Source organism: Microtus ochrogaster, chromosome 21 (genome assembly GCF_000317375.1).
Source record: "Microtus ochrogaster isolate Prairie Vole_2 chromosome 21, MicOch1.0, whole genome shotgun sequence".
Taxonomy (NCBI): Eukaryota; Metazoa; Chordata; class Mammalia; order Rodentia; family Cricetidae; genus Microtus; species Microtus ochrogaster.
The window spans coordinates 25,975,903-25,994,735 of NC_022022.1; the positions used below are offsets into that span (position 1 = coordinate 25,975,903).

The window sequence follows — 18,833 nt, forward strand, 5'->3', positions numbered from 1 at the left end:
AAAATACATAATACAGTTTTTCTCTAGTACTGAGGACTGAACCCAAAGTGTTGCACGTGCTAATCAGTGCTCTGTCACCGACCTCTACTCCAAGCACCCCCCCCCCCGTAAACTCTGCTTAAATAGAGGCCTATTTGCTAATTCACACCTAATGATAATTTTATGCACCTGACAAATCTACTGAAGATGGCAGCCTTTTCAAACAGCATATGCAACTCATTGGACAGAGTTGAGGGAAAGAGCTCTGGGCCCTGGTGGCCAACACCTGAGTTGACATTCTTCTCTGCCACTTAAGAGAGGTGTGACTTGAAGCAATTTATCTAACTTTATGCCTCAGCTTCTCAGTATAAAGGGAGAATGATTTGATGCAATACAGAACTTAACGACGTCCTCAAAACAGTCGACGGCGCACCCAGGTGCTAGGATTAAAGGCCTTTGTAAATTCCTTCTCCCATAAGCACTCACAAAAGCACAGCCAGAAAGACTTGATGTCCCCAGACGGCTACACATTGTCCTTGCAGGTGGCACTTTACCTGCTGGACGGCAGAAGAAAATAATAGACTCGAGGTGTGTAGATACCGTGGATAAATTAAAGTCACGAAGTTTGTGAACATTCATTATTGTTGGGTATGGTTATCACATAGAGGTCTCTCTATAGAACCAACTATTATGTACACAGATGTTCAAAATATTGTCCAGGGACATAGCATGCCTTAAACAGTTTCAGATCTCTTAAAGTCTCCCTTTGGTTAACAGTGAATGCAGGGCTCCACTCCCTTGCTAAGTAAAACTTAGCCGTTGTACTTCAGGTATACTTCCCTCTCCTCTCCGGGACATTTCTAATAAAATCAATGCCCAGGGCAAATCTAGATCTCCTCAGTCATTATAAAACTGTCTGCACTTGGGACACAGCTATTGTTGGTTTTCAGGGTTTAGTGTCTCTTACCCTTTAGTGGTCTCCTCTGTCCTTCTCTTTGCCCGGCAACATCACTTTGCTCTATAGTGTTTGTGCTGCTCTAGAACATCCCACATTCTGAATTGGTCCATTTACTACCTGAGAAGTTAAATGTTTGTCCTACCTTCTGTAGCAGAGTTGGTTCAATTTTTATAAAAGTCTATTTTAAATGATGGCATCTTCCCTAGTTTGCACGATGGTTGGCCGGTTGGTGGCCCAGAGGAATTGATGTGGTGTGCAGGAGACTTTGCCTGATGTTTTTTTATAACTTCTAAGGGTTGTTTCCTAGAGTTTGCCATTATAGGCTGGGAAACAGGCCCCTGAAATTTTTTGAGCTGAGGATGATATGAGCAGAAGAATGTATTATCTCACTATGTTGCCGAGACTGACCCCAAACTCCTGGCTCAACTCATCCTTCCGTCTCATACCCCCAAATTGCTGAGACTATCATTGTGAACAGTATACCCAGGTAGAAGTACTGATTTGACCACAGTATGTGGGTCAAGGTCAGGGAAGCTTATGTTCTGGTTATCCAGGAACAGGATACTAGCAACTAACACAGAAAGACGGGTCAAACTCAAGAGAAGCGGTATAAGTGAAATCTGTAGGACTGGACTTTGGGTTTAGTTCACTGAGCCAGACACAAACACAGAATTTTAGGCTTGTAGCTGAGTACTATGCTTAACAAAAATAGGAAAGCCAGGAATCACAGTGGTCTCACAGCAGCCGACACGGAGAGACTCGTTTTGGGAAAGTGGAATCTGAGCCGGCGATGGTCTGTTTTGGCTCAGACATCTGGTGAGCAGTTGAAGATGCAGGGCTGCAGCTTGGAGGGAGGCTGAGGACGGAAGGCAGGTAATGGTTGAAGCCTTGAGAGGGTATCTGATAGCCAGTGGCAGGAGCACGGCGAGAAGGCAAGTTTTAAGTACAAATTTTGGTGATGTGAACACTGATGGGTCTTGTCAACCCTTCCTCCCCGGGGCTTCAGCTTATTTAGATTAGTTTAGCCCAGGATATCCCCCTCCCAGGGCTCAGGGGCTTCCTTTCCATGGCTCAGGTTTCTTCTCAATGGAAAGAATTGCCCTCCCCACAAGGAACAACATGGTCTCTTACTCGTGTTCCTTTGTTTTTTCTGGAGCCCAGATGTAAAAACATGACTTCTTGCTACCTTTCCTTTTTCCTTAAATCTAATTTCCCGTCTTTGTGTGGCTAATCTGTTCTTTAGGGAAGCTGATGGACACAGGAAGGAAGGAGATAGGACATGAGCAGGAGCTGATAGTGGGCAGAGGCCATGTATCCTCCTCCTGGCTTCCAAAAAGGGAACGTTTGTGCTCCTGAAGATGGTGGAGGAGAACCCAGGGGATGGGGTAGTCACATGGTTGGAAGTGACAAGTGAGGAAAGGGATGGCTAGAACTGGGCCAGGGCGGAGGTGAGCGTGTCGGTAGGTGTGATGGTTTCCATCCAGTCCCTGGAGAGAAGCATGATGAGAACGAAGAGTCTAACTACGAAGCTCTGGGAGTCAGCGCTCACACAAAAAGCTCCGTGGTCCTGTTGGCCATCAGCCAATGTGAGGGAGCTCCTACTTACATTGGAAGTCAATCAAGAATCATAGCCAAGACTTGAGAGTCAGGCTCCGAGCCCCACCTGACCGGTGTGGGTTTTTTAACTTTTTAAATCGTTTTTAATTTGGGGGAGTTGTTTCTCATTCTTTTATCTACTTGGTCCTCACCCTTGCGCTGTGCTTGGTTGCATCACATAAAACCTCTGTTGCTTCATGCGATTTGACAAATGAAGCAAAAGAAGTCAGATGACATACAAACAAGGCTTAAATCACTTGAGCAAAGATGATATTTGGACAGAATAGTAGAAAACATGTTGAAATAGGTGGTTATAAATTAAACCCAGGGCTTAGAGGAAAATGTACTCTACAGAATCCAGAATTAACCACACACACACACACACACACACATGCACACACAGATAGAAACAGGGATGAAGAGAGAGAGGGTGGCAGCAGACCAACAGAGATGTGTGTCTGGGAAGAATAATGGGGTAGGAAAACGAATAAGGTACAATGATACATAGGTACGTACGTGAAATGCTATATAACGAAACCCATTGTTTTGTATGCTAACGAAAAACTAGAAGAGATAGCTGTATCTGAATCCATTTGAATTTGTATTCTGAATCCACTTGCATCCTGCTGAACACAATGAGAGCATCGCAGGAGAGCTTATTCTAGATGGAAAATAGTGGGGACTCTGTAGTAGCTGGAGCAAGCCTCTACTTCCCACAGAATCAGTATTTGGAATTCCAAATCTTTCACCATGGAGTTCATTTTATTTAACCTTTTGAAAAGAAGGTGCAGGGGTCAGGGAGTCACCTTCAAAGTCAGGGGCATTTGCACAGTCTTAGAGCATTGAGAGGCACAGACCAATGCTGGCAGAAGGGGGATCTTGGGATTGATTGACAAGAACGGTCATGTCCATGTCCTGATTGAGAAAAGCAAGCCAGAGAAAATGGCCCTGAGTCCCGCTGTCACACAAGCCCTTGAGGCCATGGAGCTACACCAGTCTTACTCTTGTAATGTTTCATTTTTTTTTTTTCCGAATTTTCCTCGAGTGTTAGAGCCCATTAATTGCTTCCTTACGGCAGCTGCTTGTGATTTAGGAACGATCGCGGGCACGCACGGTCTGTTGTTTGGGGCCCAAACAGACATCATAAAAGACCTTGTACTTACAGTCTCACCACAGAAAAATGCCCAGGAAATAATAACTGTAACAATTAGTTTTCAACCAAGTAGGGCTGGTTTGGATATTTTACATTTTGGGTTCTGTCCACCCCCTTCTGCTTGGCTTTCATCTTCGATGCAAAACGAAAGGTGTGAAGTTGAAAGCTGCAAATCCACTTATTGCCATAATTCCCATCCCAGGCTGTGTGGGGCTGGGTGATGCCATAACCACAGCTCTCCTGCCATGGAGCTGGCTTCTCCCATCTCCATCCTTCCATGCCGCTGCATTGAACTCCAAGAATTTTATTGTGTTTTTGTCTCACACGTACACCATTTCAGCTTGGCAAGAATTAATTGATCACCTACTCTGTGCTCAGGTTGACTGAGCAGCTCTGGGGCCTGGAGTCCAGCTTTAGTTATTAAAGGAATGGGGCCGCAAGTTTAGTTTTAGAGACATCCCCCAAATTATATACATATACATACATATCCTAACAAAATAAAATTTTATACATGAATTCAAGGTTTTCATATACAAAAGAAAACAGGTTCTCATTTTATTTATGGGGAAATTGGTGCTAAGTCCATTAAACATGTTACTCAGAAGCTGATATATAGAAATAACTACATCTGCTTAGCTAGGGTTCCCAGTTCTCAAAGAAAGCACTAAGACCTCAGGTTTTCAATTGTCAATGTTATTTGCAGCGTCCTTTTCTGTAGTTTCAGAAATGTGCTAAAAACTGCAAGTGTAGCCAGGCAGTGGTGGTGCACGCCTTTAATCCCAGCACTCAGGAGGCAGAGGCAGGTGGATCTCTGTGAATTGGAGGTCAGCCTGGCCTACAAGAGCTACTTTCCAAGGCAGGATCCAAAACTTCAGAGAAACTCTGTCTTGAAAAACAACAACAAAAACAAATAACAAAAAATACCTTGCAAGTGTTTAGGTATGTATCTCACTTTCTGAGAGTCCACTATGTGTGTGTGGAGACAGAAGTCTCCAGTCAGTACAGTTGAGGCACCATCTCAATACTACACTCCTGTCTCTTTCTCCACTGGGAAACTGTAAGCATCAATAAAGCATTGTTGCAAGAACTCTTGAGCCCACAGAGAGACTTAGATCAGCCATCTGGTTCACTGGGGCTGTGCTGTCCCATAAGGGAACCCCTGGCATCTTCCCCATCAAAGATAGGTATTAAAATACAGGAACCTAATGCAGTTTGCAAATTAAGAAGTAGAGGAAGAGAAATGTAGCAAAGACATACTATATCCAGATATTAACGTACAAGATGGGTAATATTTTGATCATGGCATAGTGTGACCACCATGTGCTGAAGATCACAGACCGGGCACTATACGGAGATTGTCATGCCACGACCACTACTATCAATTCATGTCTGTGCCTTTCTTTCCTCTCTTCTCCTCATATCTTTTTCTTCCCCTCCCATCTCCTCTCTTCCTTTCCCTCCCTCTCCCCTCTCTTCCTCTCCCCTCTCTTCCTCTCCCCTCATCTCCTCCCTCCTCCCTTTCCTCCTCCCCTCTCTTCCTCTCCCCTCATCTCCTCCCTCCTCCCTTCCCTCCCTCTCCCCTCTCTTCCTCTCCCCTCATCTCCTCCCTCCTCCCTTTCCTCCTCCCCTCTCTTCCTCTCCCCTCATCTCCTCCCTCCTCCCCTTTCCTCTTCTTCCCTCTCTTTTCTTCGTTCTCTGTGCCCCTTCCACACTGCCATTTCCAATCAGGCCAATCAATCCTCTAGATCTAAAGTGCAACCCCAAGTCCAGATTTAAACTACATAGGATTCACTTGACCTTGGAACAGCTCTTCACCTGAGCTGAACTAACTTAGGCCAATATTTTTCTACAAATTCACTTAACTTTTAACTTTTCCAATAATGTCAGACTTCTTTAAGCATATGAAGAGTCCATAGAGGCCCCTCAGGTCCAGGCAATCATCCATTCTTGTCCATCCAATTTCAGAAATGTCCCCCAAGTCTACCATTTTCCATGGAGCCTCGCTGCCTCCCCTTGTCTCATAACTTCCTTACCACTCACTGGGACCAAGAGAACAACTCTCCACTGGAGTCCCTCAGAGCAGACACACCCCACTGTACCTCCCTGAAGCTGCTGACAGGCTCTGGCCCAGACACCAGAATGTGGCCAACCAGCCTTCTGCAAGCCCTCTTTCCTGCTATTCCTGTTTCTACTCCCAGGTCCACATCTGTTCTTCTCGAGCGAGGGCCATCTTTCTGGGATAGCGTGGTGTTCTCTCAGCCTTCCACACGTTCTGTCCTCCTCTCTTGCCTTCGCACGCCCTGCCTCCCCCTTTAACTCTGGCCAGCCTCAGAGAGCCAATCACAGCGCTCCCTTTCGACCCCACCTCTTCTGCTTTCTCTCTTCCCATCATCCTGTACGACACTAGGTTCATAGGTTCATCTCACTGACTTCAGTCATACTAACCTGCCCCCCTACAAAGGCAGAGAGCACTGACCAGCTGACAGCAACAAACACTTAGAGAATGGAGCCTGTTTGCTCTCATAGTTCTACAGTAATGAAAAGATTAATTAGAAAGAGTCATGTTATCTTGCAAGACTGAAAAATCAACTTATCTATGATGTTAAGGGGCAGAGGTCACCAGGCCCCTCTTCTGTGGTGACTGCCTGCCTGGGAGTCCTGGGACATGCTCCTTTCCCTTCCAACAGAGTTTAATTCTGTTTCCATGGTTATTAAACTGTTCCTGTTTTAAAGTAAGCGAAGTTTACAGTTCAAACTAATAAAGGGCTCCTGTTGGGACACTCGGCCCCATGACACACTCCTCTCTCTCAGCCTCGTCTCACTCACTTTAAAGCAAATGGAAATGTCATCAGATATTGTCTGAAGCTCTTCTACCAGGCCTCTCTTTGCTTTTAGTTTGGTGTTTATGGAAATAGGCAATAAGATATACTAAAACCCCAGTTATTTGGGTAGAAACAGACTTGGGAGTCACAAAATCGAGCTGACACAAACAGAAAGGTGATGACTATAGATTATGATTTTAATGCTTTTTGAGCAGGGACTAGTTTGCTATGCGTGTCATTGACTTCTATCAACTGATCCTGTCTTTGGTAATAAGTCAGCTACATTCTAACAATGCGTTAAAGCAGTGGTTCTCAATCTGTGGGTCGCAATGCCTGTGGGGGTCACATGTCAGATATCCCGCATACCAGCTATTTACATTCCTATGCATAGCAAAATTACAGCTATCATGTAACAATGAAATAATTTTATGGTTGGGGTCACACAGCATGAGGACCAGTATTAAAGGGTCGCAGCAGTAGGAAGGCCGAGAACCAACGTACTGAAGAGTGTTCCCACCTGTAATGACAGACATAATCTTTATTAGCATCTTTCAGTATTTCTGTCACTGAGCCTGATTATGCAAAGCTATTTAGAAATGATAGTTCTATTTATGAGTGGGACGTATGCAACATTCCAGACAGGTTACAGACCTGTCCCCAAAAGCCTTACCCAAAGCTGTGACCCACAGCCAGTCCACACGTTTCTTTTACACTGACCTTAGCTTTGTTTTAGCCCCAAATGTGACTTTTGATTAGTTACCTTATAGTCAATGATAGTGTACTCTATTTTGTTAAGGGTAGTATAATTGCAACAGCAAAATGCTATTTACAAAGACTCTCAGGTTAGGGCTAAAGAGATATAGCTCAGTGGTTAAGCTCATTGGCTGCTCTTGCAAAGGATCCAGGCTCAGTTTCCAGCACCCACATGGCTGATCACAACTGTCCATAATGTGGACACCAAGCACACATGGCATGTATACATACATGCAGGAAAACACTCATACACGTAAAATAAAAATTCTTTTAACAAATCTTCGTAAATGAAATGATTAGAGCCATTAACTTGTATTGCTGCTTGTCTTTTAGTTAGCGCTAATAAGGGTTTTAAAAACCAGTTTTAGAGATCAGACCCAAAATGAACTGTAAAGGTTAGATATCAGAGAAACTCCTTGTGCTGTGGTATTTTGACTTGGAAAAGCAGCCTGGCTCCTGAAGTTATAAACATGGCTCTCTGTCATAGCCCTCCTGGTTCATCAGATTGAGCCTATCTTCTCGGTGAAGAGGCCCAACTCAGAAAGAACAGGATTTCAGTCCTAGTAGAAGAAAGCATCCTCTGTCACCCCTGAGCACAGGAGGGGGCGTGTCCTGACTAGCCACCACAGCTGTGTGTAGAGGGTGACCTTGATTTTGTTGCTGTCTTGAGCTTGGCAGGTGCAGGGCACCATGCTCTCTGCTCAGAAACATGGCAGGGGAACCGCAGAATTTGCTTCTCAGGTTTTTGATGGAGCCATGGATTGGGCATCCTACACGGGGCACTCTGGCTCTAGTTAATACATGTGGATTTGACAATGATCATTGGTCTTCTAGAAGATTCATTTTTGCTCCCCATTCATTGTGGGGGCATTTTAAACAAGCTTCGACATCAGTTATGCCACACATAACCAAATTGCGTGCCTTTAGAGGGGCCAGCCTCTGAGATCTCACTAGGGAGTCAGACAAAACTGTGAAGAGGGGAACCTTTGAGAGGCGAAGGGAGAGGCTGGGTAAGGGTCCACAGTAAGAGCTACTTGAAGGTCTCTGGGTTTCTAGAAGTCATTGTTACTTAACCTTAATGAAGTCAGAAATACACTACTTAGGGAACGGGGATTTTGGTCAGGTCAGTGGTCAAGCATTTTTCTAGCAATCACGAGGCCCTGGGTTCAGTCCTCAGCACTGAAAAGAGAGAAAGGAATAGGAAGAAAGGAACAAAGGAAGGAAGGAAGGAAGGAAGGAAGGAAGGAAGGAAGGAAGGAAAGAAAGAGACAGAGAGAGGAAGAAAGAAAAAGAAAGATACTATTTAGCTTTGTTGGAGGTAGACACCACATTTTCCTAGATTGGCCTCTTCTACCATATCCTTTAACCATGTCTTAGAACAGTTATAAACTTTAAATAGACTTTCAACAGATGCATGTTCAAAATATAGCTTGTTAAAATGCTACTTTAATAAAAGCTGGATTCACCACTGCCTCACTTCAACTTTGGTAGTGAGTTCGCCTGGTTCCTCTTTCCCTTTGCTCTACAAAACAAATACTCAACCTTTACAAGATTAGTATCTGTGTTTTTTAAATATATATAAATATCCTTAGCTTTGGTGTTTCTCATTTCCTCACTGCTTTATTTACTGAAAATATCAATAGGTACGTTAAAATGCTAAAATATAATTCTCCTAGCTTCCCCATAATCATTGAAAAAGTTATCTGGAGGATAAAGAGAAATGGATTTTATGAAGGTAAATTGCATTATCTGAGCCCTCGCTCCTGCAACTTTCTCTGCCTTTTATCATCTTTTTTCCTCATTTAGAACCTACAACCTTAGGGCTGGTGTTTGTGGCCGTGGGATGTGCAGTGGGGGCCATTTCAGAAATCGCATGCTGAGAGCAGGCACCAGACAAATGGGCAATTCTGAGAATCAAGTTCCATGTCTCTGTTCCATGGTCTTGGTATTTAAAGTCATGCAGAATGAATTAAAATCCTGGACAGCTCATTTCGAAGAGGCCCCACATAGGAAAGATCTGAGTTGCATTTTTGGCCTCTCTAAAAGGATTATCATAATTCTTCATTGCATTGGGGGGGGGGGGAGATTAAATGTAACAACAACTCACAGTTCCTTGTGGATGAGAAAATATGCAAAATACGAGCCACGATTCTGTTGCTGTCGCTTTCAAGGATAACTTCACAGATCTCACCAGAAAGGCGTGTTACCTACACAACCCAGATAGCCACATGGTATAGAAAATCAGTTCCAGTGAATTGGAATGCAAATATGAAACAGACAATGATAAAGCTGTTGCTTTAGAATAAGCAGACGGGTCTCTTTGTGATGCGGGAATGCAAAGCGGAACACAAAGATAACAGTGAAGAAAGCAAGCAGGGCTTCAGTGTTGTCCCTCTGTGGCTGACACTTATTAGAAGGTGACATTTTTATTGGAGCAGGAGTCCTGTGTTCCTGCCAGTAATGATAGAGCCCCTTCTGATAGATGTAGCATGATTAACAAAAACTCAGAGAGAGAGATTGGGGTTCAACCTGAAGACCAAAAAAGCAAAGCAGCCAACCACTGGCTCTTTCCTCTACCTCAGTCTGAAAATGGCGATCCTGCCTCCAGGAATCTCAGAATGAGACTGTGTCTGGGAGCCGTCTCCTCCAATCTTATATTCTTCTCTCATGCTGGGATTAAAGGCCTGCACCACTATCGCCTGGTTTCTATGGCAATTAGTGTGGTTACTGGGATTAATGGTGTGTGTCACTACTAGCCTGGTCTGTAAGGCTGATCAGTGGGGCTGTTTTACACTCTGATCTTCAGGCAAGCCTTATTTGTTAAAATACAAATGAAATATCACTATAGATAGACCCCTAGCCTATTTCCTGTCCAGGCTTGTTCATGTTCTGGCCCCACTATAAATGGAGTTAGTGGAGATAATTATGAGACAGACATTCTAATTCCTTGGGCTGTGTTAAACCACAAAACATGACTTCATTATCAAGAATTAGAATAGACAGCATAATTGATGCCTCTAGAAAGAGTATTTCTTACTAGAAGAATAGGCAGGCTATTCTTCTAGAATTCAAGAAGAAATTCCTCCGAGAAAACATTATGTACACATGTGGTCACCTGATTTATGAGAAAGGTAACACGGTACCACAACAGGGAAAAGATGCCATTTGCTGTTAACAGTGTTCAGTTAACTTGATAACCACCTGGGGACGAAAACCATCCTGACTTCACCTCCCGTAAAACCAGTTCTCAGTGAAGTCACACTCAAATATGAAAGATGCAATAATAAACCTTTTCGCTTGTAGAATAAACAGACGGACTTCCTCAGGCTGTGCAATTGCTACAGATTTCTTTAGTTGACTGCATGTGTCACAATAAAGGGAAAAAATGGTATATTGACTTTTATTAAAATTAGCAGTATCTGTTCATTGAAGATACCCCAATAGGGACTTGAGATGTAGCTCAGTAATGGAGCATTTGCATAGATTCCCAAGGCCCTGAGTTCAAGTACCAGCACTACCACCTTCTAAACAAAGAACATCTCAATAGAACATAAAATCAGAACATAGCATGCAAATATATATTTCTAGTAAACACAGATAGCAAAAAATTCAGAATATGTAAAGATTTCTAAATCTTTATATATGTATATATGTGGCATATAATATATAATACATTCTAACAGATCGGTAGAATAATTTAGTGAAACAAAGGCAAAAGCTGATAATTTTTTATGAGAAGAATGTAAAATATTGAATAGGTATATTAAAAAAGTGCTCAGTTTATCACTAGGGAACTATAAAATAAAATTAAATTATTATACCCTACAAGAACAAGTAAGATGAAAAGGAGAAAGTTTCAAGCATTGGAGATGATCTGGAACATAGGAAACCACTAGGGAGTGTCTCCGGAAGTAAAAGTGAACAAACTCTTTAACCTTCCTTAGATACACACTCAACAGAACTGCACACTGGTGTCTCACCGAAACCCTGACATTAGGGTATCCCTAGCAGCAATTTACAACAGCCAAGACTCTAGCAACTCCTAGAATCAAATTACTGTCCACAGCAGGATGGACAAATAAGTCATATATAGAATTTTATAAAGCAGTAAGAACAAGTCTACGGCTACACACACAATTATAGATGACCTTCACAGGTTTTGAACAAAACAGTCCAGGCACATGCTGTATGGTTTCCTTTAGGTACAGAATGAAGGCAGCTGGATTCTACTAGCAGAACCAAGAGAGGCTATTGGTGTAGGCTGTTGGCCAAAGCAGGTCAGAGCAGGCGTTCCTGCCTTGCCAGTGTAGCTCGGGTATACTGAGCATGTCACAGCTTCTTTGGCACACTTGATCCATATAATGTGTATGTATTACATGCATACACACCTACTGTTTTCTTTTTCTAATTATATTACAATTATAATTTAGAAACCAAATTTGAGAAACCTCTTGACAACTACGGCTCTCTGCGTTTCACATAAATCTTTCAATTGGCCAGGTAAATTTACTCAAGTTCTTTTAAAGCTAATATTTTCTTTTTTCTTTTTTCTCCCCAGGGCCCCCCTGGTCCAAAAGGCGATAAGGTGAGAAAATGTATTAATGAAATTAATTTACTGGAAATTGATATTGGCGTGATCTATGGTGTGTGTCTAGACCTTTTTTTATTATTAAGCATCATGTATGGATTGTAGATAAAACTGTCATCTCGTTTTGTTGTTCTGCAGGGAGAACAAGGCGATCAGGGGCCTCGGGTAAGTGATGCACTTGTTGTCCGGGGTGGGAATGATTTTCCAGCTCACAGCATCCTAACTATCCTTCCCCTTTGTGTAGTGCATGATTTAGTAACAGCTGAAAAACTCGACAAACCACCCATAAACAAGAAGTATCTTACTAATGAATATGTGGGTCTTGCGCATTATCATAGCTTGATTCCAAATACAACATTCTACAGTTAATGAGCCTCCTGGAGCCATCAACAGCCACCTTTCCTGTGACTGTTGGGGTCTTCAGATGTGCACACATTGGTTTGCAGCATAAAGGCCATGTGGTGTTCTCTTGAATTTGGCATTTCCCTCTGATGAAACTTCTCGTGCTATTGCATAACTGCGTTCTAGCATAGATAAAAAAAAATATTATTGCATCTTACGTATTTATTCTCCCTTGTAAGTTTGAATAGTGCTTGTCTGGATTCCTTGTTTTTTCCAGATTTGTAAGGCAGATAAAAGGTGTAACACAATTTAGCACTGTGGGCGGAGGGCCGTTTCTTCTCCACTCAAATGTGGCCCCTTCGACCATCATAACCAATGGCAAATGCTTTGTTGTTGCCTTGGTAGTGCCAAGTCCTTGGGTTCACATCTGTGCCTCGTTACTCGAATGTTCAGACATACTGTTCCAATGATGTAGTGGCTCTGTTCAGACATACCTCTCAATTTTCTCATGTCACTACACACAAAAGCGAGTATTGGGTTGAAGAGAGAATTTTTTTTTTTACAGTGGAAACATACATTTAAAATATTCAGGTTGAAAACAGAAACTATGGAGGTGTCTCTGTAAAATATACTGCGTTTGGTTAATTATTGAATTTCTAAATACTGCAGAGCATATTATTTTCAAAATACACAGTTGATGCAGATGGGAAAGGTTTGTGCCTTCATTTTACCACATGCTCTGTAAAGCTGGGTAAAGGTGCTTGGATTTGCTTTCCTTCCTATTCTTCAGCTGCTTCGAGCTGAAACAGTGACGCCTCCCAGCAGGCCGGTCTTTCATGACAGTTATCCTGTTGATATCTGCCTCCAAGCTAAAACCTCATCAGTGGTCCATCACTGAGCGTCACGGTATCTACTGTCATGGGTGGGAATGAAATGGAACCCGTAGCCTTTAATGATGAGATGAGAGCCCCTTGATCTGTGGGTGGTGATATTTCACGCGGCTGGTCTCCCTGCATTGAGTGTCACGTCTTTCTACACCCACTATCAGAATTCCTCCGCTTGGCCTCTGCAGGTCTGAGGGAAAGTCCCCATTATGAGAACTGTTCCTTTGGCAGGGGAAGTGCTGGGGCAGTTCACAGCCTAGCTGTCATCAGTCAGGGCTCCGTCTTCTTTCCCAGAAAGGTGTGTTGGCTTTCATCGGTACTAAAAGTGATGATTGATTAGAAAGCGAGGCCAAATTTCCAAGGTGAAACCTGACACCACCTGAAATCCACGTGGTTTCGTGTTGCATTACAAACAGAGTCTTGGACTAGGAGCCGAGAAAGTTTGGCCAAAGTTCACGAACTACTTTGACAAACCCAGACAGCCTTTCGTACAGACTTCAGCCAGTTTTCACACCGGCTGGAGCCAAGTTTCACACAATTCAGGCGCCATTTAGCGTTTTGGGTGGAAAATGGCAAGAACGGGTCTTGTTTTCTCGCAGCGTGCTAAGTGGCTCATGCAAAGACAATGGGAACCCAAGCTTAGCTCATCATCTCTTAAGAGTGCTACCTGAAGATCAAACAGGTCATTTAAAGAGTTCTAGAATTGTGTACACAGCCCATTGTAGTCATATCTGATGAGCTTACTAATTAGGAAATATATCATATAAAAAGGAGTAAAGGAAGAACCCCTAAACTCATAGAATAGTAAGTCAAAACTGGAGAAGTCTTCAATTGTAATGAAAATTGATTGTCGTGTCTTCTGTGTAGGCATAGTATTCCAGCTGATGTTTATTGGAAAATCTCTTATTTACTTTGAGCCCAACATAGTGTGTAGCTAACTCATGATGACTATAATTTTATTTTGTTTAAATAATATAGATGTCTGTATTTGCCCATTTTGTTTTATCACAGATATAGATTCCTATGTTGTTCCATTTGTTTCAGATGATTTATTTCTTTGCATAATTTCCACGCTGACCCTCCACTGTGATTTGTATTCTTTATCGGGTAGCTTTACATGACGGTAGCCACAGTGTTTTTCTGAAATATGAAATCCCTCCTGGCTCCGTTTCTCCAAATAGCAAAGCAGTATAGTAAGCCACAAGGTGTGGATGGAAGCAGGAGGAATAAGAACATAGAGAAACTAAGAAGGCAACACTGCTCTTGAAGTCTTGAGCACACATCAAGGCACATAGACCAAGCATTGCCGTGTCCACAGCACTCTGCTGAATGCGATGGAGACCATGAATCTACTTCTACTTCTTTCTCCTCACCCCTACCCCGCACGCCAAATTCGAGCTACTGCTATCTCACACAACCTCCCAATTTATCTTGTTTCCACTCTTGACCCTGATGCATTTTCTGCCAAACAGCCAGAGAGATCATTTTCCTTTGTAAATCAGGTCATGGTAGTCTTGGCATAGGCCTTGGAGTTAAGTGCATGCTGCTGTGTTGGCTCCTTTGGACCCTTAAGGTTGCCCTTTGCCACCTCGTCTCACCCTGTTCTTTTTTGCCCACCAACTTCAGGCCACAACTTTCTGTGTGTTCCCAGACCTCTACACCGCTCTCACACACCGCTCAATGACGTTTGCAGTTACCCTTTCTTCTGAGTGTCTTGTCCTCAGCTCCTATTGGCTGAGATCGCATCACAGACGTCACGGTCAAAGGAAAATGTCCCTCACTTCCCATTCAGAGCTTGATTCTTACTTACTTGCTTGATGGCTATAAAGTTTGTCCTTTTCCCCCTACAGCACAGAAGGAAGACTTGGTCTGTCATAAAATAGTAAGGACTTGATACATCTTTGCTAGGTTTTGCCACCTCCAAGAAGTATAGGCTCTCAGAGGTCCAACTAAGAACACTGTGGTTGTATATCTACCCCTTACGTGGTTACCCAAAGAGAAACTGGGGAAGTGAAAATCCTTCCATTTCCAGTGTCACTGGGCAGCAAGTTCAAGACCAGCCTACGGTGCATCAGAAACTGCCTCAAGCAAACACTAGCCACTTTGGTTGAGGTCAGTTGAGGCCATTTGAGCTCTGGCTTGGCCTCTCTTTTTGAAGTAATCAAAATTAAGCAAAATATTACACCTTCCAGGGAGTGAAAATACTATAAAATTATACACATGGAAAATAAAAGAATTCATTCAAAGAACAGCGACATTTCATTTGCTAAGAGCATGTTAAAGATTGAAAAGTATCAGACTGGTTTATTTTAATTTAAAGCTGTATTTTGTGGATGCATTTTGTGAACGTAGCCTGCATGGCAACAGAAAGTCACTGAAGGTTTCTGCAATTCCTCATTAGTGTGCGGCATCCCTAGATTGTTGGGTGTCAGTAGTGAAAGAAACTGAGAACTGAGAGAGCAAACAGACGGGAAAGTTCTGCCCATCACCCAAGGCAAGCTCATAAGAATGCAGGCAGTAAAGAGGTTGTCTGTTCTTGATGGAGATGTTGTCTGTCTGCAGAAGTTGAGACGCTCTGCTTGGGATAGCAGGTGTATCTGGAGGGAAAGGGCCACCTGGGGCACACAGGTCAGAAGTCGGACAGTGAGGTGTTGCACTGGTGAGCGGAGGAGGAGACACGAAAGGATGCACCACACCAAAGCACACGGCCGTGGGACCTGAAGTGTGTGACTTATTCTTATCATAGAGATCTAGAAGGCAGTTGACAGTGTTGATTACGTAACTCCACGGTGTTGCTGTGAAAGTCTCTGCGGATCTTATTCCTCTCTCTTAGGTATATAAGAACGCTCATTCATGTCTCTCTGCCACCTCTGCTTTTGTATTAGCACAAAGCATAAAGCCTGCATCAGGAAAACAAACTCTCTTCCATAACCTCATAGACGTCTACTTGTGTCTCGTGGCTCAGACTGGATCACATAGTTGTCCTGAAGCTTGGAGAAGCAGTGAGGGGGAGTTGTGACACTATTATATAAGCAAGTGGCAAAATGCCAAGTGAAAACCTGGGCTTGTGAAGGGAAAAGCAGGATGTCACTCGTTAAAAAGAAACTGATGAGAGAGAAAGCTTAGGACATAGGACCAGGGGTAGATTTGAGCTGTAAGTGGGCTTGGGTTCAGTAGCAAGGACCATGGATATAATGTGACTAGGTTAATTTCTTTTTAATTATGTCTTTTATTTTTTGAAATTATAATATAATTACATTATTTCCCCTTCCCTGTCATCCCTCCAAATCCTCCTGTATTGTTTTGTTTTTCAAATTCATGGTCTCTTTTTCATTAATTGTTGTTACGCACACACGCACATACACACACACGTGCTGCTAGGGACAGGTTTTTATGTTCTGAAAGCAGTCTGGAAGTACAATTAAAAGACAGGGTAAGAAACTTCAACACAGGTATTAGAGCTGACAGCTCTCAGAGCTGACAGAATATAAGATCTGGAAAAAAAAAGGCTGAGCTTTCTGATTTGGTACTTAGTAACTTTAAGTACGGGTTAAGCTTCAGTTATGTGGAATCTGTGAATTGGCAGGGAGTGAGGCCAAGGGATAAGAAAATTTGATTGTGAAAAAGTAAAAGGAAGACGTCTCTGGGGTCATCTTAGAAACAGCCATATTGAAGGGACGGGATGAGAACGGGCTCCAGAGTTCTCAAAGGGAGAGCCCGGGCAATGCAGTGTGTCAACACCCACTGAGGGCAGAACCATATTAAAACAGTAAAGGCAAAAAGGCCAACACCGTTTTCCAGTGAACAGAAACTACAATAGCAGCTGTATAAAGCTTCTGGGGTTGCTGTTTTGAATTCACAGTCAAGAAGGGACTGCTTTTTGTGAAGCAATAGAAATGGACACCAATTGTAAATGTTGCAGTGGGAGGAAACAGGCTGTTTTTGAATCCTGTTGGTGGTATATGATTTAAAGGTAGGCTCTTTGGCATTGGCCAAATCCAAGCTTACGATTTTAGGTATACTATAACAGCCATCGATGCCAACTGATTTTGTTTGATAAGCACGGAGCTCACACATTTCTCCTTACCAACCAGGAGAGACCTAGCAGATGCTGTCAGTCCTCAATCAGTTTGTACACATTATGATCTTAAGTTAGGGCTCTAGGCCACTGGGACAAGTTGGGTCTTTCTCTTGCTGTCAGTCGGCAGGCAATGGCTTAATTGTTCTTCATGCATCCTCATGACTCTGTAGCACGAAACAGAACTGTGGCTTTGCTGTCTTGGGCAACCTGCTGTAAGGGGCCTATGGGGGAATAGAAAGGCTTGGAAACTGAACTAGGAATAATAGAATGTAAGCAGACATTTCTCTCCTGCCCACCAGTTCCCAAATACCTGGCAGCCGCCTCCCAAATTATCACACAGAGGTTTATATTAATTATAAATGCTCAGTGGCTAACTCAGACTTATTACTAACTAGCTCTTACATTTTAAGTTAACCCATACTCCTTATTTATGCTCTGTCACCTGGCAGTACCTTTGTTAGCATGGCACATTCATCTCCTGCTCCCTTTGCATCTAACTGGAGACTCCCCACTCCACCCTTCTTTTCATCATCCTTAGTCTGGTTGTCCTGCCTATACTTCCTGCCTGGCTACTGGCCAATCAGCATTTTATTAAACCAATATAAGACACAAGGTGTCTTATGTTAAGTGTCTCTCCAGCAGCACACCAGCGACACAATGATGATTGTTGATTGCCTCATTCTAACATTGCAGAGGGTCTTTCTAGGTACGATGTTTATTTTCAGCTTGGTTGGAGGTAAAATTTCTCCGGAGACACAATGGTGGGAATCCATGAAAATGGGAATCCATGAATTCCATAGAAGGAAGTCTCACCCTAGATGTGGCTGTCACTATCCCATGGGCTGAGAGCCCAGACTGAAGAAGAGAGGGTAGGGGGAGGAGGCCAGATAAACACCAGTAGTCACCTCTCTATGCTTCCTGACTGTGAACACAATATGGCCAGCCACCTCACACTCCTGCCTCCTTGCCTTCCCAGTCATAATGAGCTGAATCCCCTTGACTGAGAGTCCTTTCTACCCTAAGCTGTTTGTTGCTCAGGTGTTTGGTTACATCAATATAAAAAGTAACTCGCACACTGGGTATGTTGTACCCATCATCTCTACTCTTTAGGCAGTTTCAGTAGAGAAGACAACCAGGAGGGAGAGGATGGTAGAATTAAACTACTCAGACTCAGGCAAGGGCCAAGTTTGACAGATCAAATCCTAAATGAACCAATCCCTCTTGCTCTGACAGGGACATGGATTAATAAAATAATGTATGAAAAAAATCCGGTTTAAGTTCCTGTCATGGCTGGTTATTATTCCATATGCCCTGTGGGCAAAGCAACATGGCTGTGTTGTCATCATCAAAGTAGTTCTACGGAGTCAGAGAGGTCCTTATCTGGGTCTGGGCTGTGCTAAGTAAACAAACACCTCCTCTATCAAAACACAGGTGTCATAAAACCAACTATCAGTCCTATGACTAGATACTTGTACCATACCTACTTCAAGAGAAAAACCAAGACCTAGAAAGCAAAGGCTTAAGGGCCGGGCGATGGTGGCGCACGCCTTTAATCCCAGCACTCGGGAGGCAGAGGCAGGCGGATCGCTGTGAGTTCGAGACCAGCCTGGTCTACAGAGCTAGTTCCAGGACAGGCTCCAAATCCACAGAGAAACCCTGTCTCGAAAAACCAAAAAT

The 18,833-nt window shown here is 43.2% G+C and overlaps 1 protein-coding gene across 5 annotated transcripts in view; it reads left to right on the forward strand.

Annotated features, from left to right (window-relative positions):
* The window catches only part of Col25a1 (collagen type XXV alpha 1 chain), a 383,772-nt gene that overhangs the window by 224,758 nt on the left and 140,181 nt on the right, over nt 1–18,833 (forward strand). For all 5 annotated transcript variants that reach the window (XM_026784141.1, XM_026784143.1, XM_026784144.1 and 2 more), the window contains 2 exons: nt 11,820–11,846; nt 11,988–12,014. In XM_026784141.1, coding sequence (XP_026639942.1) covers nt 11,820–11,846; nt 11,988–12,014 — 54 coding nt within the window. The remainder of the gene's footprint in view (nt 1–11,819; nt 11,847–11,987; nt 12,015–18,833) is intronic.